The 20,591-nt window shown below is 43.2% G+C and overlaps 1 protein-coding gene across 1 annotated transcript in view; it reads right to left on the bottom strand.

The window, feature by feature from the left end:
* The window catches only part of PKP2 (plakophilin 2), a 109,806-nt gene extending 92,882 nt beyond the window's left edge, over window positions 1-16,924 (bottom strand). The window contains exon 1 of the mRNA XM_010370988.2: window positions 16,595-16,924. Within this exon, the coding sequence (XP_010369290.1) occupies window positions 16,595-16,817 (223 nt within the window). The 5' untranslated portion in view covers window positions 16,818-16,924. The remainder of the gene's footprint in view (window positions 1-16,594) is intronic.
* Between the last annotated feature and the right edge of the window lie 3,667 nt (window positions 16,925-20,591).

Raw genomic sequence — 20,591 nt, forward strand, 5'->3', positions numbered from 1 at the left:
ACTTTCTTACGTTTAACTGAAATTTCTTTTTCTGTCATGGAGCATCTTTTAGAAATCGGAGGGAAAATATACTCAATTAACTCTTCTAGGCTTTAGAGACTCATGAAAGATGTTGAGAATACGGCAACACAGGCAGCTCCTTTCCAGTGCAATGGGAACACATCAACATAACTTCCAATAAACTGTGATCAAGACAAAATTTCAAAATACTGACGATACATTCAAGGGGAGGGAGAATGGTAATTTGAAATTATTTTTGTCAGAGAGCCAGAAAGTCTAAATCCATCCCAAATTATGTTCGTACACATGTCCTTATTTCCTACAGCCAAACAATCTGCCTGATAAACAATTTTCAGGCCTCAAGGAGCCTTGTGAGGAGGCAGTGACAGGCTTGTAACTGTCACCCTAGAGACAAGGGCAGTTGAGATAAACCAGGCATCTCCTGTTTCCAGGGGCTTGACTTCTCCACAAGGGCTGGCAAAAGGTCAGGCAGCCACTTAATTTTTAATCTCTATGGCAAAGAACGGCTGGAACTTGGATCTTAAATAAGGAAAAACAATTTTTTCCCATAAATTTTATTAGAGATGGAGTATCACTATGCTGCCCAGGTTGAACTCCAGCCTCTGAGCTCAAGTGATCCTTCTGCCTCAGCCTCCCTTACTTGAAAGCAATCTTTTCCATGACCCCACAGCCAATTTAAGAGAGAAATTAAGGACACATTAAGAGTTGGATCCTTAAGGACGCTGCAATTTATTATTATAAATAAGTTGAAAACAACTCATATTATTATCATTGTTATTATTTTTTGAGACAGAGTTTCGCTCTTGTTGCCCAGGCTGGAGTACAATGGCACGATCTCGGCTCGCTGCAACTTCCGCCTCCTGGGTTCAAGGAATTCTCCTGCCTCAGCCTCTGTGAGCCACCATGTCCGGCCTCATATTATTATTTTACGTTAGCTGAGGCTCATGCCTAGGCTAACCCTTTATCCTCTACTCTGCACTCTTTCTCTCCTCCCCAGGTCACTAGGGAGGTAGGTCTGCAAGGGCCCTGCTGGTGTGGGAAAGGAGGTTAGCAGGCCAGGTACAGGGAACGTAAAAAGGCTCTAATCCTGAAGAGTCTGGGGGCCACAGTACCCTCAGCATTGGGAATATGCAGAAAGGGGAAGGGGTCGGGGTAGGGGGAGTGGTTGGAGACAGTGCTTACACTACCCCCACCCCAAATAAAACAATCCTTTGTACAAAGGCTGTGGCCAGGCAGAACATTATTAGTTAGCTGATACATAAGAAATCCAATTTACTGTCTTTATAAAAATTAGTTTAGGGCTATCCATGTTCAAATCTTTATACCACATGATAACTGAATTAGGAAAGTCAGGGACAATCTAGAATGGCAAAATACTAATGGTCATTTATGGACTGTAGCTGGAACCATTAATTCCTGTTACTGTATAATAAAATGGCAGGTGATGAAAGCAGGCAATTTTAGGAATTCAAGAAAAATTCTGTAAATCAGCCCCCCTAGCGCATCATCACCTGGAATACACCCTTGCCCTAATTCCAGGAGTAGGGAGATATTCAGGAATAGCTAATAGCATGCTTCTTCCATCTTGAAGCTGAGATTCCTGCAAAGGTTTTCTAAATGTGTAACAATCTTTGGACAGGACCCAGTGAAACAGTATATCCTATCACATAGCTAATTAATCAATGTGTTTTATAATCAGGCTTATTGAACTAAAATGTTTAACTGATGTTAAACATTCACGTTGTTGCTGTGAGTTTTAAGGCTTTTTAAAGCAACTTGCGTGAACTCCTTACATTTCAATGTGACTTTTCTTTTAAGGAGCTCAAATTATTTTATGTTCCTTTATAATATTCTGTGATGCGGAGCCAGCTATCATCTCTGTTTATAAATAGGGAAACTTAAACTACCTGCTTTAAATTGCAAAGAGATTTAATAGTCAGGGTTGAACTCTGGGTTCCTCCTTTCCCCTGGTCTTTGCTGTGGTGGCTACTATGACATTGTCATTTATCAAGGCCTTAGAGGGATTATTATTATAGTTTTGATATGAGGACAAAAAGATTATTTTCTCTTGGCAGGGTGCGGTGGCTCATGCCTATAATCCCAGCACTTTGGGAGGCTGAGGGGGGCGGATCAAGAGGTCAGGAGATCGAAACCATCCCGGCTAACATGGTGAAACCCCATCTCTACCAAAAATACAAAAAAAATTAGCCAGGCGTGGTGGCGGGCACCAGTAGTCCCAGCTACTCAGGAGGCTGAGGCAGGAGAATGGCAGGAACCCGGGAGGCGGAGCTTGCAGTGAGCCAAGGTTGCGCCACTGCACTCCAGCCTGGGTGACAGAGCGAGACTCCATCTCAAAAAAAAAAAAAAAAAAAAAAATCATTTTCTCTTTCCTCTAAAACCTTCACTTATGAAACTCCAAATACTCTGTGAATATTAATTCTTTATTTGCCAACATAAGTTTTTAGAAGAAAGCTGCTTCTTCAGTTTTCAGATGAATGAATTGAGACTGGTTTAATGGTTCCCCAAATAACAAGGTAGTTGGAAACAGGGAAAAAAATAAGATTGAATTTTTAAACCACAGACACTCTTCCTGTGGAATACACATGAAAGATGTGACTCCAGATATTCAGCCTGCAAGTTGGCGCAATCAATGGTTTTTCTGGATAAATAGCCAATCTCAAACAACAAATAATGCAGATTAATTTGCCTAGACAGTCATGAGTTTGAGATCAGTATGGTGGATTAAAAGTGAATTAACGGCTGTGTTCTAAGATTTTAAAGAAATTTTGGACTGAGTAAAATTTTTTAAAGTAAACAGAAGGATGGAAATGAATTTCTTTAAGTCATTTTCTGTTCGATCAGAGAATAAGATGCTATCGTGATGACTGCTGACCATATAAAATAACTCAGCTATGTCCTTTTCTGAAAATAGAAGCAAGAAAGCAAACAAAAACATACTATACACACAGGTGCATCCTGCTTTAAACAAATCCAACATGAAAATCCAGATTTTCTTACACTGAAAATTGAGGTGTGATTCTCTTTCAAAGGATGTGTTTATTTCGAAAAAGAAGTAGGCATATTCCCTACGTTGAAGAAATCCATAGACTTCACCTGGAACCCCTATTCTACCACTTTGTATGTGTCTGGACAAATCAGTTAGATGCCTGTTTCCCATAATTCCAGCTACTAACAGGACTGCTGAGAGAGGTTTACCTGAGAAAGCATACACTCAAACACTTTCAAAATTGTGAAGTGATGGGTTTCAGGACATGTCATCCCAAAATACAGTACTTGGCATTTGAGGAAGCAGCAGGGGCAGGAAGTGCACCCTTATGCCTTCCTCTCATCCCTTCTCCCTTGAAGCAGACCATATAAAATCAAGCTGACCTTCCTTTGAATTAGGTCAAAGACTCATTCCAGAAGGATCCTTCTTACCCCTGGAGAAAAGGAATGTCACAAAGGGAAGAATCTGAACAAACAAGCCTTGCTAAATTCCCTCAGTTTATTACCATTAGATCAGGCCCACCTTTGTCTCATCAGACTTCTGCATGACTGTATAAAAATACAGTCTTCTGCCAGGCAAGGTGGCTCACGCCTGTAATCCTAGCACTTTGGGAGGCCCAAGGTTGGCGGATCACCTGAGGTCAGGAGTTCAAAACCAGCCTGGCCAGCATGGTGAAACCCCGTCTCTACTAAGATTACAAAAATTAGCCGGGCATGTTGGCAAGCAGCTGTAATCCCAACTACTCGGGAAGCTGAGGCAGAAGAATTGCTTGAACCCAGGAGGCAGAAGTTGCAGTGAGCCAAGATCACGCCATTGCACTCCAGCCTGGGCAACAGAGAGAGACTCCATCTCAAGAAAAAAAATCAATAATACAGTCTTCCCTGTTTCTTTGGGTCTTCATTTCTGAAAACTCCCATGTCACATAAAACTTATAATAAACAAATTTGTTATGCTTTTCTCTTGTTAATCTGTCTTTTGTTATGGGGTCTCAGGCATAAACCTGGCGACAGGTAAGAAAAGAAAACTTTTCTCCTCTACTCAAGCAAAATGCAAAAATGAGATAAGGTTTTTAAATAGAATTTGAGTCATAAAAATTTGTTTTTCACATTTTTTCATGAATTAGTCTATTCTAATAAGAGGGATAAACTAGTGTGCATGCTTTACACTGTGTTGTAGAGCAGCTTTTTTTCTGCTAAGTTTACCATTGGTCTTGAATTGGACTTTTTCTGGTTTTTGATTGACCTGCCACTGAGGAGCTCGATGACATTACTGTGTTTTCCAGCCATTCATTTCACTTGCACAGTGCATAATGTGCTTTCGATGTTTCCTAAAGAAGGGGATGTTTTACTAGGAAATATTTCAAATTAACATGGGCTCAGGCAACATTACCTAAATTGTTTTTTCTAAAAACACCATGCACATATTACGGAGCCCATTTTAAGGAAAATGAAGTAGGTAGTTGCAGAGTAACTTTAAACTCCACCCTTCTCAAATAACAAGTAATTCAGGTCAAACCAATTGTGGGGGTTGGGGGGTAATGGTGAGGGAGGTCTGTTTGGATGGTGGTAGGATTCTAAATTCCTCAGAAGATTGCAGAGGTGAAGCCTTCACAGGACAATGTAATTTTCTCCCTTTCCCAATCTGAATGTTCATTGGAATGATATGATTCCTAAGCAGCTGTTATGGAAAAAAGAGCTTTGTGTTTGGTCACCAATACAAACACCGCTCGAAATAATGAATTATTGTTAGGGTTAAAAATACTCAGTTGAGGCCAGGCATAGTGGCTCACGCCTGTAATCCCAGCACTTTGGGAGGCCAAGGTGGGCAGATCACTTGAGGTCAGAGTTTGAGACCAGTGTGGTCAACATGGGGAAAGCCTGTCTCTTCTAAAACACAAAATATAAACCCTATCACTAAAATACAAAAATTAGCCAGGTGTGGTAGCAGGCACCTGTAATTCCAGCTACTTAGGGGCTGAGGCATGAGAACTGCTTGAACCCAGGAGGCAGAGGTTGCAGTGAGGTGAGACTGTGCCACTGCACTCCAGCCTGGGCAACAGAGCAAGACTCCATCTCAAAAAAAACAACTAAGTTAATTTTCATAATCACAGTTTTGTGAACAATTTTATTATGTAATTGGTTAGATTTAATATATTTATGAAATCAAATTGACAAGTCTCTATTGCCGTTCCATTACCTGTTTCTGGGCATATTTTTAAAAAACCAACTGCAGTTTCTCTTACAGTAAGCAGATGACAGAGAATTGCTAAACAAGCAAGACCTTTATACAGCCTGCTTCTATTAGAGAGAAGAGAGGAGCACTCACATTCAGAAAAGCATCTTTTCTTTTAATCTTCTAGCACTGAGTGTGGTTTAAAAAAAGTGATTTGGTTCACGCTGAGCTCTAAAAGGAGGATTTCTGGAGTTGAAGATGCGTATAGAGGGCCCCACAGAAACAGGTGTGGTTAAACGTAAGCACAGAAATCAGCAGGTGTTCACTAATAGTATTGATTTAAACGCTGCAGGTAATTGGGCTAACAACCATGAGCAGTTGTCCTCACAGTGTGGATTCACGTTGGTCTTTTAGAAGGAAAGAGAGCCTGAAAGTCTAAAAGCTTATCGTCTTCCTGTATTTGGTCTTTCTACAGTAATCTCTGGCTTGCAATAGCTCTCATTCTCCACAAATCTTAAAAGATTTAACTTCTCCTGCCGGGCGCGGTGGCTCAAGCCTGTAATCCCAGCACTTTGGGAGGCCGAGACGGGCGGATCACGAGGTCAGGAGATCGAGACCATCCTGGCTAACACGGTGAAACCCTGTCTCTACTAAAAATACAAAAAACTAGCCGGGCGAGGTGGCGGGCGCCTGTAGTCCCAGCTACTCGGGAGGCTGAGGCAGGAGAATGGCGTAAACCCGGGAGGCGGAGCTTGCAGTGAGCTGATATCCGGCCACTGCACTCCAGCCTGGGCGACAGAGCGAGACTCCGTCTCAACAAAAAAAAAAAAAAAAAAAAAAAAAAAAAAAAAAGATTTAACTTCTCCTATTACAGTAAAGTTGAGGACATGGTATTCCAGGTAAGACATGGGATCCTGACACTTATTAGGAGGAATTTGTATAACAATTCATATTTGAATGGATCCTTAAAGTCATTTACTAGCAAAAGTAGGAGCTTAAAAGAAAGCATAAAATATGCTGAGACTTATCAAAGACCATAAGTATGCCCGTACTCCTGAGTTGGTGAAGGAATTTTTTTTGTTTTTTGTCTGCCTGTGTTGGCATAAAACATAGGATTGATTCATTTCCTTGGACTTACATATTTTTTAAAACTGTATTTTATCTTCTATTCTTACTTTCCAAGAAGAACAACCAGATATTGATGGAAACCACAACAGCCCAAATAAGCATTTGCTTAGGCTGGAAAATAAGTAGAATTTGTTGGTTTAGAAAACTACAGTTGGCCGGGCGGGGTGGCTCACGCTAGCAATCCTAGCACTTGGGGAGGCTGAGGAGGGTGGATCACTTGAGTCCAAGAGTTTGAGACCAGCCTGGGCAATATAGTGAGACCTCGTCTCTACAAAAAATGTAAAAATTTAAAAATTAGCTGGGCGTGGTGGCATGGGCCTGTAGTCCCAGCTACTTAGGAAGTTGAGGTGGGTGGATTGCTTGAGCCCTGGAGACAGAAGTTGCAGTCAGCTGATGTTGGACCACTGCACTCCAGGCTGGGTGACAGAAAGCAAGACTGTCTCAAAAGGGAAAAAAAATGGGAACACTGTGGTGAACGCTTGTTTCAAAGCAGATGAAAGTCTAATAAAGTTTTATACTATTGAAAATTTAACCAACAGTTGTACAGTGCTGTATTTTGTGACCAGTTAGCTCACATAATCAACCATGAGAAACAACTTGGTGTATTAGGTATATGCTGAAAAGCACTGGCTATGAGTTCTTACGAAGTTCAATATGCCAGGGAGAGAATAGCTCTCCTGCAAGAGTGGGCCACACATTCCACGTGCCAGTGTGCAACTGACTAATCCATCGCCATTATCACTCACACGATACACTGGCCACTAGAGTCCTTATTTTTCAGGAGGCCCCCTGAGCAATTCAAGAACTATCCTCTGATATACCAATTTATGACATTTGGGGGGCAATCCTCAAATAATTGCTCTAGGTAATGACAAAAATACATTTTAAGTGTCCCCCTCCCACTTTTTTTATTGAGATGGAGTCTTACTCTGTCACCCAGGCTGGAGTACAGCGGTACGATCTTGGCTCACTGAAACCTCTTCCTTTCAGGATCAAGCGATTCTTGTGCCTCAGCCTCCCAAGTAGCTGGACTACAAGTGCGTGTCACCACGCCTGACTAATTTTTGTATTTTTAGTAGAGATGGGGTTTTGCCATGTTGGCCAGGCTGGTCTCAAACTCCTGGCCTCAAGAGTTCCACCCGCCTCAGCCTCCCAAAGTGCCAGCACTTTAGGTGTGAGCCATTAAATGGCCCTTTTATATTACAGGTGTTCATGTCATATTTTATTTGAGGTATTAGAATATGTAATTGCAGAATTTGTTATTATAAACTGGTAATTTGGCATCCTGGTGAAGTATTAAATAGAAATATCCTGGAAGTATCTAAATCTGTTCATTTCTCAGCCAGGCGTGGTGGCTCATGCCTGTAATCCCAGCACTTTGGGAGGCCAAGGTGGGCGGATCACTTGAGTCCAGGAATTCCATAAAAGCCTGGGCAAAAAGGCAAAACCCCGTCTGTACAAAAAAATACAAAAATTATTCAGGTGTGGTGGCATATACCTGTAGTCCCAACTACTCAGGAGGCTGAGGTGAGCGAATGGCTTGAGCCCAGGGGGCAGAGGTTGCAGTGAGTCAAGATGTACTCCAGCCTGGGCAACAGAGGCAGACGCTATCTCATGAATGAATGAATGAATGAATGAATGAATGAATGAATGAATACACTGTTCATTTCTGTAACTGTGTCTTTACTTTGGCATTCCTGCCAATTTATTTGCTGAGTTATCTCGTAAGACTTTAAGACTTGTAAGACTTTATAACTTCAATGGCCAATATCACATTATACTCCCAATAGTATTTAAAAAAAGTGAATTTAAAGAACTCACAAACTCTATTTTGCTTTAAAATACTTACTAGAGGCCGGGCGCGGTGGCTCACGCCTGTAATCCCAGCACTTTGGGAGGCCGAGACGCGCGGATCACGAGGTCAGGAGATCAAGACCATCCTGGCTAACACGGTGAAACCCCGTCTCTACTAAAAATACAAAAAATTAGCCAGGCGCGGTGGCGGGCGCCTGCAGTCCCAGCTACTCAGGAGGCTGAGGCAGGAGAATGGCGTGAACCTGGGAGGCGGAGCTTGCAGTGAGCCAAGACTGCGCCGCTGCAGAGCGAGACTCCGTCTCAAAGAAAAAAAAAAAAAATACTTACTAGAGGTTTTCTTTGTAATGACTTTCAAGTCATTATATTTCCCCTGCCTCTCACTTGCCAGGGCTAACCCTTCCCAACTGATTTACAACTGCTATCGCAATTCTTTTTTTTTTTTTTTTTTTTGAGACAGTTTCGCTCTTGTTGCCCAGGCTGGAGTGCAATGGCGTGATCTCGGCTCACCGCAACCTCCGCCTCCTGGGTTCAAGTGATTCTCCTGCCTCAGCCTCCCAAGCAGATAGGATTACAGGCATGTGCCACCATGCCTGGCTAATTTTTTTTGTATTCTTAGTAGAGACAGGGTTTCTCCATGTTGGTCAGGCTAGTCTCGAAGTCCCGACCTCAGGTGATCCGCCCGCCTCAACCTCCTAAAGTGCTGGGATTACAGGCGTGAGCCACCATGCTCAGCCTCTTTTTTTTTTTTTTTGAGACAGGGTCCACTCTGTTGCCCAGGCTGACGTGCAGTGGTGCATTCAGGGCTCACTGCAGCCTCCAACTCCTGGCCTCAAGCGATTCTCCTGTCTCGGCCTCTCAAAGTGCTGGGATTACAGGAAAGAGACACCGTGCTTGGTCTGTTCCTTTAAATCCACCAAATCTGTCAAATGTATTTTCACAAAACTCCTGTACTTTCATGTTTCTTCCCTGTGGAAATATCACAATTATCAAATTCTTTAACTTGCATTCAAGATCAGAGGAGAGGGGTAAAGGAGGCTGCCTATAGGGGACACAACTGGACTGAGTTAACCAGGCAAGAGAAGGAAGAGAGGGAGACGGGGAGGGGTAGAAATACCAAGCAAGATAAACTGCCCGTGTGTGTTTGGTAGGGAGCAAGGGTAGTGGCCCCAGGGATGAAGTTTGAGAAATTGCAGGCATCAGATCACGAAGAACTTGGAATGCTGTGTTCAATAATTTTACTCTTGTAGATAACAGCAAGAAACTGAAGGAATTTAAACTGGGAAATGATGCAATGAGATTTTAGAAAGTTCACTCTAGCAGCTGTGTGGAGAATGGATTGGAGCGGAGCCACATTAAAGCAAAAAGAGGTTATTTTCTCCTCTAAGGAGATTTTGACAGAAAGAACTGTATCTTACACTACCACTTCTAGCACAGTCTTGCATCAGTACTTGACAAGTTAATTGTTGATTAGTCAGATTACCTGTACATTAGAAATATCCTAGTTACACAAATTCAGTTTGCGCTTATCATTCAGGCAGGTATCTATTCTGTGGCTCACCAGAATGGAACTAAAATGTGAGTATGATAGTCACATATATGCTTTTGTCTTGGGGTAGATGGAAGGTGCTCAAATAGTTTCGACTGTTCTCTGTCATTCTGGGCATATGGAGAGGAAGAAAAGTTGCTTCCCCCCAAATGTAGGCAGACTTTCTTCTTAAGTTATTAGGAAAGCAGACTTTGGGCCAGGTGCAATGACCCATGCCTGTAACCCCAGCACTTTGGGAGGCCAAGGCAGGTGGATCAATGGGTCAGGAGATCGAGACCATCCTGGCTAACATGGTGAAACTCTATCTCTACTAAAAATACAAAAACTAGCTGGGTGTGGTGGCACGCACCTGTAATCCCAGGTACTTGAGAGGCTGAGGCAGGAGAATCGCTTGAACCCAAGGAGGTGGAGGTTGCAGTGAGCCGAGATCACGCCTCTGCACTCCAGCCTGGGTACAGGGCGAGACTCCATCTCAAAAAAAGAAAAGAAAGAAAGAAAGAAAGAAAAGCTGACTTTGTTCATTTTGGCAAGGTTGTTTCTATATTTGAATAATGTATGTTTACTATCATTCTTTTACCTGTATGGCTTGTGTATTTATCTGTAATATTTTGGTGGCCTAAAATAAGTTCATATTATCTGTCAAGAAAAGTTCCCATTTGTTTTCATTCTTCAATGAAAAAAAGTAATCAAGATCCAATAAGCTTGATGCACCCCCCTCACCCACCCCATGAATAGTTTACTGCGAGATTCAGAAAAAATAATCCTAAGCTTCAAATGAATGTTTTCATCCACACAATCTGGAAATCAAGGAACTGCAGAACTTTGATTGTGACTGCTTTGATTAACTGATGTCGTTAAGTCTAAAGCTGATTATTCCAAGAATATAAATATGTGAATTATTTTAATAGTAACGGCAGGTTGTGTTTTCAAATGCTTAAGGTTCTTTTTTCCAACTGTCCATTTTTATTTAAATCTACATATTGAACTCTCAAGCTTTTGTCTTTAAACACTTTAAGAACATTACAACTGTTTTTATGTCCAGTATCTAATCACCAGAAATGGCATTATAGAAAAGATACACAGGCTGGGCGTGGTGGCTCACGCCTGTAATCCCAGCACTTTGGGAGACAGAGGCAGGCAGATTACCTGAGGTCAGGAGTTCGAGACCATCCTGGCCAACATGGTGAAACCCTGTCTCTACTAAAAATACAAAAAATTAGCCGGGCTTGGTAGGGGATGCCTGTAATCCCAGCTACGTGGGAGGCTGAGGCAGGAGAATCGCTTGAACTCAGGAGGCAGAGGTTATAGTGAGCCGAGATCGCACCACTGCACTCCAGTGTGGGCAAAAAGAGCAAAACTCTGTCTCCAAAAGAAAAAGAAAAGAAAAGATACACAACAGGTTTTTAATGTTTCTATTATGAGAGCACCTGATACTCTGTTTAGTAGTCTTACTCTACTAGTCAGGTGAGCCAGGTGGCTCACTCTAATAGAAAAATAAAGTTTTCTCCTAATTTATTGTCTGTTCCCACTTGCATTGCTGCATTTTACTGCTAATTTACTTCCCCAGGAGAAGTAGGGTATTTATCTTCATACATTTGCAGACATGCACAAAATACCTGAAGAAGTCCAACATTGGTCTCAGAATTGTATAATTTAAACTTGTTGAATGTCATCTGAGATGGAAATAAACCATCTTATAGGCCTAATCATCTGATTTATAAACTCCAGAGGTTTCAGCAACATATTTATTATATTTCATTACTATCATAGATAGGTTGCCAATAGTATGCTTGTTCTCTCAGAGAAAAACATCAAAACTTTTAACAATTTGTATTGATCAGACTAGGAATTCAACTGTCGGGTAAAATTAATGTAAAAATAAGTGAAGATAAAATAATGTAAGTATGTATAGCTTTATTTTAATAACTGAGAAAAAACTGTAAAGTTGCTATCTAAAACTTGAGAAAATGTGAACTACAAATACCTAGAATATTTAATACAAGTAAGCTACCCTCTGTTCCCATGACTGTGGAACTCCTAGCACAGGGCATACAGATAACATTAAGGTCTTTTAAAAGCCTAAATGAACAGTCTTCCTCCCTTTAAGGTAATTTCCTGCGTCTTATCTGTCACACATAGAACAACGTACTTTCATAATCAAACCCTGTTACTCTGGGTCTACTTACAGTTCCATGAATTCTGAAGCATCCTTACTTTACCCTCACACAAAACTTCACCCCTAAGAGATGTGTTCTAAACATTTCCAGGGGTATGAAGTTTGGTGTGTTTTTTTTGTAACTACCATTTTGTAACATTCTATTTCATTTGACTTACTATAATCAGAAGGATTTCTTTAAAAATAAAAACAAAAGACAACCACACACTTTTTTTGGACTTACCGAACTCAATCTGCTTGGCACTGGACAAAAAGTGGCTCACAGGCCATATTACACAGACACAGAGGTGCATTTAATCCAGTGTGCTACTGACACCTCACATTCAGAGCAGAGGGCCATGACCTTGCCACCCGCCATCTCACTCTTTTTTTTCCTTTCCCCATCCCTCCTACTTTCTGAATGATTAGTCACCTTGCTCCCCAGAATTGCTTCATTCCTGGGATTCCTTTTTGTCAAAGGAAGAATTTATGCAGAATTTGAACAATGTCTAACTTTTTTTAACAGTAGCACCTAGTAACTACCTTTCCTTTGCTACCCTGAGCAAATTTTCAATTCTCTCTCCAGAATTCACTTTTTTTTTTTTTTTTTTTGAGATGGAGTCTCACTCCATCGCCCAGGCTGGAGTGCAGTGGTGTGATCTTGGCTCACTGCAACCTCTGACTCCCAGGTTCAAGCGATTCTCCTGCCTCAGCCTCCCGAGTAGCTGGGATTACAGGCATGTACCACCACACCTGGCTAATTTTTTTTTTATTTTCAGTAGAGACGGGGTTTCACCATGTTGGCCAGGCTGATCTCAAACTCCTGACCTCAGGTGATCCACCCATCTCGGCCTCCCAAAATGCTGGGATTACAGGCATGAGTTACTGCGCCTGGCCCAGAACTCACTTTGATCACAGATACTGAAAAGCAGCTTCACCAAGGAAATCACCTAAGATAATAGTGTGCCTCAAGTTTTATGGTGGATTTTCAAAGAGGCTGTAAATTGCATTAGGAGATTGTTCACTGTCCTCTACAAGTAGTAAATACAATTTAAAACACAACTTTCTCTCTACTCAGATACCCTGGGGGAAGGACTATGTAACAAGTAGTACTTTTAAGGCAAGTGTAATAAATAGGATACGGACACTTTTAATTTTTCCCTTTGCCAATACTTGCAATTCTTAAACGTCTTCTGTTTATTTCAGGAAAATATTTTAACTATTAGCTACAATACAGAGTTACTTCACAATGCTGCTATACACCTCTGAAGGCCCCCTTCCCAAAGAGTTACAGCCAACTTTAAAATGTTCAGCACAGTTAAAAATAACACCAAAAGTCACTGAGTGATTTACAGTGAAAATCACTAAGGCATTGGAAAGAAGTCAAAGGGTTAAAGACCCTTGCAAGATACTCATCAACAAATCAGTCACATTTATCTCATCTCTGTTTTCAGCAGGTTATCCACTGTCTCAGCCATACAGGTTTGTCAACAACTCAGAATTCTCCAGGGCCCTGGAGTTAATAGCAGTTAACATCAGGGTCTTTTCTTCCTGGAATTTCTTATGTTGACACAGGATTTTTTCCAGACCAGCACTGTTTCAACAATTACTTGTCTGTTTCAACTTGAGAGACAGGATAATAATATGGAAATAATAAAAATTATACTCAGAACCACCACGAGCCCCCAGACCTTTTCAAAGAATTTTAATTAAACAATACATAGGAACCACCCCTGGTAATTGTTTCATGGCATGCTAATGTTAAATTCCTTTGAAGCTGATTTCCTTTTTGAGTCTCAGAAAGCTGAGGCTTTAAAGTAAGTAGGTGTTGTTTGCTGCCTTATCTCTTTGCCTGATTTGTACTTCTGTGTAAGCTGCAGAGTGTATTTCAGCTTACTGGAAAGCTGCTGTTGCAATCAAAATATTTCAAACGCTTTGTTCCTTAGTTGGAAGAGCCAGTCAAGTAGTTGCCCCAAGCATTATAGCTGAAGGACCAAGATAGCACCCTTTGTTCTACCATATCAACTCTGTGAACCGTGAAATATTCATTCTGTTCCCTCTTAGAATGATTTTTCTCCAGTTACCTCCCTATGTCCAGTCCTACTGAATTTTTGAGATCTGCCTCCAGAAGCTTTTCAAAATTTCCTGCTACAAGGAGTAACTTATCTTTTTTTTTTTTTTTTTTTGAGACGGAGTTTCGCTCGCTCTTTTTGCCCAGGCTGGAGTGCAACGGCGGGATCTCCACTCACTGCAACCTTTACCTCTTGGGTTCAAGCAATTCTCCTGACTCAGCCTTCCGATTAGCTGGGATTACAGGCATCCCCCACTAAGCCCGGCTAATTTTTTGTATTTTTAGTAGAGATGGGGTTTTACCATGTTGGTCAGGCTGGTCTCAAACTCCCGACCTCAGGTGATCCTCCCGCCTCGGCCTCCCAAAGTGCTGGGATTACAGGCATGAGCCACCATGCTCGGCCAATTTACACTTCTAAACTCCATTAATATATTAGCCATTCTTTTAGGTCACTTACTACTTTTTATTTGGTAATGTATTTTTCTAGCAGTTGACTTCCTTCTTTAAACTTTTTGCTTTAAAGCAAGCAGAGTCTTTGTGCTTAATTCAGCACCTGCACAGTGCCCAGCATGAACAACATACTCATTTGATGCTTGCTGAATTCACCACACAGGTGATGCATTACATTGTAGAGAGAACAGATTGTGTGAGGAGTTGGGATTAAATTTCCAACCAATGCTGACAGACACATACTTCATATGTGAGATACATTCTCATATCTATCTCACACAATTGTTTCAAGAATATAATGAAGATTCTGAAATAGGCATATAGTAGATGCTCAGCAACATTCCCTTTTCTTCTGTTCATGGCTCCATTCCCTCCACTTATGGAAGAGTTGTATCTGCTTGCTCTCTTCCTGGCTGGCCATTCTCATGGATAAGAAAGAATATCTAATATGCCTCCTGTGTCCCCCATGCAGAGGAAGCTGATTTGATTTCAGTTTAGCACTGGACCTATGGGCGCAGAGAATGAATGGGTGTGATGGCTCCACTCATCAAAGACTGGCCTCACTCATCCTGGAGTCTTCAGTCAGACTCCTAAGTCTAAATATAAGGTCTTTCCCTCCATGTATTGCAGCAGTTCTGTGTTTTCTAGACCTCCCCAGCCTTTCAGAAATTCCTCAATTTTATTTAAAGAAAAATGGGAGGGAGCCATGGAGAGGCTTAGCATCTAACAAATCCCGCTTTGTATTAATCATTTTAAAACTTAATGATCAAACTGATAAGTTTAAAAATCAGGTTTGGGAGTTTAAATACCAGCTCTGCCACTTACCATCTATGAGAGCTTCAGTATTACTTAACTGCTTAGTTTCCTCATCTGTAAAATGAGGATTAAAATACTAGCTCACAAGTTTTTAAATATATATATATCTCTCAAATGAATGCAAACCACATTGCCCAATTCTTGGCACATAGTAGGCCCTCAGTTATATTAACTACGATCATTGAACATCTTCTCTTTACCTTTCAAGTATGTTAACACTGACTACCTGATCCTTTCGGATTCTTTTACATGAACAGTATAGCCTCCCAGACTCTGCTGTTTGAAACCTGTGGTCTGGCCTGTTAGAATTTTTCTATTTTCCTAGTAGAAATTAGAATGGGCTAGCCTACATTCGCCAATGCCCAAGTTTACTTCATACAGAAACAATTGCATATTGCAGGAAACAGATATTCCAACTTAATTGCTCAATTTCTTTCCTCTCCTTTTTGCTATAATAAGCCAACATAGTGCTTTTATAATGCAAACTCACACACACAACAACAAGTAAAACAAGGGTTACTGAGTTGATCTGATCACCTGACTTCAGCAGGGGAGAAAAGGATACATCATGATCTCTAATTTTTACAAGTGGCTTGCCATCTTCTTTCCCTTCCACCTCCCCCGTCCATCAATCACGAACATAGTGTGCGTGTGTGTGCTTACACCCCTTTCACCTCCGGGTTTAATTTTTTGGAGGGATCAGCCTTGCACCACACCCGCATTGGTGGGGGTGGGAAGCGCAGCTAGGCGGCCAGGGCTGTTGCCGGCAGGGCCAAAGTCCCCTGCCTCCCCCTCGGCGTGTTTGTTCCCTGGACCAAAGCCTCCTAGCCACTTTCTTCACTCCCTAGATCCACAACTCGCCTCCTACACAGGGTGGAGCGTCCCGAAGTACTTGCACAAGACAACACAATCCCAATTTATAGGTTGTAGGAGCGCCAGTGCTGTCGGTTTTTTTTTTCCCCAAGATATTTATGGGGGTCATGAACTATTTAACATATCTAATAAAAGTGAAGGGCTCCTTCTCCCAGAAAAAGATCGTACATACCAAAATTCTGCATAGCATCTCAAGGTGTTTATAGACTCCCTGAACCTCCAAATGAAGTCTGCACCACCGAGGGGTGTGGACGGGGCGGGGGTAGAAAAACAAAGGGGTGAAATCTTGAAGTGAGGTCTTTAACACTGATAGATATGTACAATATTTAATATATATAGGTACCTATATGACAAAGCTGAGTAATAGGTTATGGAAAAGAGTGCTTTCCACAAGCAAGTCGGTCATACCGAGGACGGCGAGCAACAGGTGGGCAGAACATGGGGTCCCGCACTCCCAGCACGCGGGGTGAGGGCGGGATAGGAAGAGGTGACCGGGTGCTGGGCAGGGGGCGGCGCCGGGGAGCGGCGGGCTCCACTCACCGTTGGCCACGGAGCTGCGGCCCTTCCGGGCGAGGGTCTGCTGCACCTGCTCCTGGATCCGCAGGCTCTTGACGGTCTGGCCGCCGCGGCCACTGCTCCCCGCGAGCTTCAGCTTGGCCTCGGAAGGCAGCGCCAGGCTGGAGCTGTCCAGTTGTCCCAGGATCTGCTGGCCCAGGACGGTCCGGATGTAGCCGTACTCCGCTGGGGCGCCGGGGGCTGCCATGGGGCCGGTGGGGGCGACCAAGCCGCTCGCCTGCCTCGGGACTGGCGGGCGAAGCTGCCGCGGAGCTGGGGGCTGGCGCGAGCCCCGCCCCGCTCGGGTCCGGCCCCGCCCCTGGCCCGCCCCCCGCGCCGGTGAGAGGCCCGGGCCGGGGGGAGCTCGGCCTCGTGGGCCGGACGCCCGGCCTTTCCTGGGGAGGGGGCGCGGCTCCGGCCGGGCACGCGCAGTCGGGCCCGGGGGCCGGGGGCGGGCCCTGCCGCGTGCGCGGACACCTGGTGACTTGTACCCGCCCGCGGGGAGGTGGGGAAAGGGGTGCGGTTCGCCCGGGGTCGCGCACGTTGTCGGAGTTCCAGCGGATACCGCCTGCCCTGCCGGGGCCGCGCCCCACTCTGCCCACGCCCCGCGCTGGACAGGATGGATTTCCGCTTGATGCAGGGAGGGGCTGCCCTGCAGGCAGGTGCGCCCTGGAGAGTCACTCCTGTTCTTAGACTGAGGCTTGCCTCCGGGATCCCCGAGCGAGTAGTATGTCTGGTTAGTCAGGCTTTGTCGGACTGTTGGAAACGTTTCCTGGTTTTCATGGACCTAAGGGTGAGAAAGAGCTATTTGGTCAGGCGGAAAGGGCAGTATGAGGGAAATATACCAAGAAGATGACGTGTGAAATAAAAGACTTTCTAAAGAGAGTGTTTTTTTCTTAGTACAACTTCAGGACTATGTACTTTTTGCACAGATGCAGTCCCAGAAACATATGTTCTTCCTCATTGAGAGCTTCTGTTTTCTCTTGAAGATCCACGAATTGTACCCAGTACTCTTGCTCACCCATTCCTCTCTTACGAACACACCCACACAGAGAAACTCCAGCAAGAGGCTCTAGAGAGGAAATGAATTTTAATAGACGATGCTTTTTTAATAGCCCTTTTAACGTTGATTAAGTCCTCTTTATTGCAGGTTCTTTGTAGAGAGATCCACGGAGAGGGCCTCCAACTTTCAATCGAACCTTCCACAACTTGTATTTATCGTGCTATTAATTATGTTTCACCGCAGTTGACTACTGAGAACTTGAGAGCTAAGCTCAACAGAAAGGATCCTTGACCTTAAAGTTTACAGCCAAAGCCACTTGTCCTGATTTTCCTCTTTGGACTTAAGAGGCAGAAAGAAAAACATGTATCCCTGGTATTAAGTAAGATAATCTTCCCTTTGATTGCTTGGGTTTGTATGTTCACTTTCCCTCAAATCACTCAATTGCTGCAAAACCCCACTTACTCAAATCTGGAGTGTTTGGAGAACGCAGCTTCCCTCGTCTCCGTTTTCCTACCCACACCCTTCTGCCTTTAGACACACACCGAATGCTTAGACACACAAGGCACAGGTGTATGGCCTCCCTTTTTACATGAGCATTCAGGGAGTGAAGAGGAAACCAAAGGACTGAAAGCCTGGACAACACAGTGGTAACAGTTCTGCCATCCTTTGTTAGCAGGCCACATGGCTAAGTGGGAGCCATATGGATGTGAGTCCTGAAAGCAGTTGCTCCCACCCCAGCAGAATGGACCACTATTTAAGCAAATTACACCTTGCGTAAAGCTTGGTTATATAGCCAAATGGAAACATCCAACCATGATGCTGAAATGTAATTGAAAAAAGAGGGGTGAACTGAAGGTAAATGATGATAGAAAAGGCCAGCAACATTCCTGGTGTTCTCTCTCTCTTTTCATGGCCTCTTCTGGCGGACTAGAGTCTGCTGCTTTGAGAGACAGTTTTAGTATCTGTCCCTACAGGGTCAGTTGGGGGCATTCCTTGTTATTTTGTACCTGAAGAGCCATGACTTAAAATGTCAGCTCTGCCTCCAATTAGATTCCTCACCAGGAGAATAGAGAGAAATTTTTCTCATTTATTTTAATGAGCCAAACCTCAGATACTTTTTTCCTCTCAAATTAATTTTTTAAATTGTGATGTTTGAATTGATTATCCTGTTGGGTAGGTACCAATAATTGGGCACATAGAAATCTTGCTGTTGGATTGTTAGGTGATTTGAGGGGAGGGAAGGTGATTAACAGCACAGCTTGTGAGTGAGGAAAATCTAGGTTTTAACCGTAGCTTACCCCTTGTAAGTATATGGCCAGAGCAAATTTCTTTAGATTTTTATACCTCTGTACATTCTCTTATCTACAAATGGGAGCAATAAAAGTATCTACTACATAGTTGTATTAGTCTGTTTGTACGCTGCTGTGAAGAACTACATGAGACTGGATAATTTATAAAGAGGTTTAATTGACTCACAGTTCCTCAAGGCTGGGGAGGCCTCAGGAAACTTAGAATCATGGCAAGAAGGCACCTCCTCACAGGGTGGCAGGAGAGAGAATGAAAGCTGAGCAAAGGGGGAGAAGCGCCTTATAAAACCATCCACCCCATAAGTCAATTACCTCCCACTGGGTCCCTCCCATGACACATGGGGATTATGGGAACTACAATTCAAGATGAGATTTGGGTGGGGATACAGTCAAACCATATCAATAGTGTTGCTGTAAAAGTTAAGCAATAAGTAGTACGTTAGACATGTTCAACATCCCCCGGAGATCCACTTCCTTTTCTTTCTTTTTTTTTTTTTTTGAGATGGAGCGTTGCTCTGTTGCTCAGGTAGGAGTGCAGTAGTGTGATCTTGGCTCACTGCGGCCTCTGCCTCCTGGTTCAAGTGATTCTCCTGCCTCAGCCTCCCAAGTAGTTGGGACTACAGTCAGGCACCACCACACACCAGGTAATTTTTGTATTTTAAGACTGGGTTTTGCCATGTTGGCCAGGCTGGTCTTGAACTCCTGACCTCAGGTGATCCACCCATCTCAGCCTACCAAAGTGCTGAGATTACAGGCGTGAGCCACTGCACCTAGCCCAGACATCCTCTTCCTTTCTTTTTTTAATTTTTAATTTCCATAAGTTTTTGGGGAACAGTTGGTATTTGGTTGCATAAGTTCTTTAGTGGTGCCAGAGATCCTCTTTTCTTTTTTTAATTTTTATTTTATTGTGTGTGTGTGTGTGTGTGTGTGCGAAAGGGTCTCAGGCCAGGTGTGGTGACTCGCGTCTGTAATCCCAGCATTTTGGGAGGTTGAGGCAGGAGGATCACCTGAGGTCAGGAGTTTGAGACTAGCCTGGCCAACATGGTGAAACTCCATCTCTACTAAAAATACAAAAATTAGCCAGGCATGGTGGCAGGCACCCTGCCTGTAATCCCAGCTACTTGGAAGGCTGAAGTCAGGAGAATCGCTTGAACCCAGGAGGCAGAGGTTGCAGTGAGCCAAGATGGCACCATTACACTCCAGCCTGGGTGACAAGAGCAAAACTCTGTCTCAAAAAAAAAAAAAAGAAAGAAAGAAAAAAAAGAAAGGGTCTTACTGTCACCCAGGCCAGAGTGTGGTAGCACAATCTCTGCTTACTCCAACTTCCATCTCCCAAGCAATCCTACCACCTCAGCACCCTCACCCCCATCGCCAAGTAGCTGAGACCACAGGCGCATGCCACCACCCCCTGCTAATGTTTTGGGTCTTTTTTTTTTTTTTTTTTTTTTTTTTTGTAGAGTCGGGGTTTTGCCATGTTGCCAAGGCTGACATCCACTTTTAGACCACCTCACTTCTTTCAGGTCTCTGCTTTTTTGTCAACTTACTGGATGATACCCTTTCACACACAGTCACTCTTTCCCTTCTCTGCTTAATTCTTCTCCATAGCAATTATTTTAATCACACATGCTTGATGTTTCACTTATTTAATTGTTGATTGTTTCCTTGCTGGAAT

The sequence above is a fragment of the Rhinopithecus roxellana genome, chromosome 10 (genome assembly GCF_007565055.1).
Source record: "Rhinopithecus roxellana isolate Shanxi Qingling chromosome 10, ASM756505v1, whole genome shotgun sequence".
Classification (NCBI taxonomy): Eukaryota; Metazoa; Chordata; class Mammalia; order Primates; family Cercopithecidae; genus Rhinopithecus; species Rhinopithecus roxellana.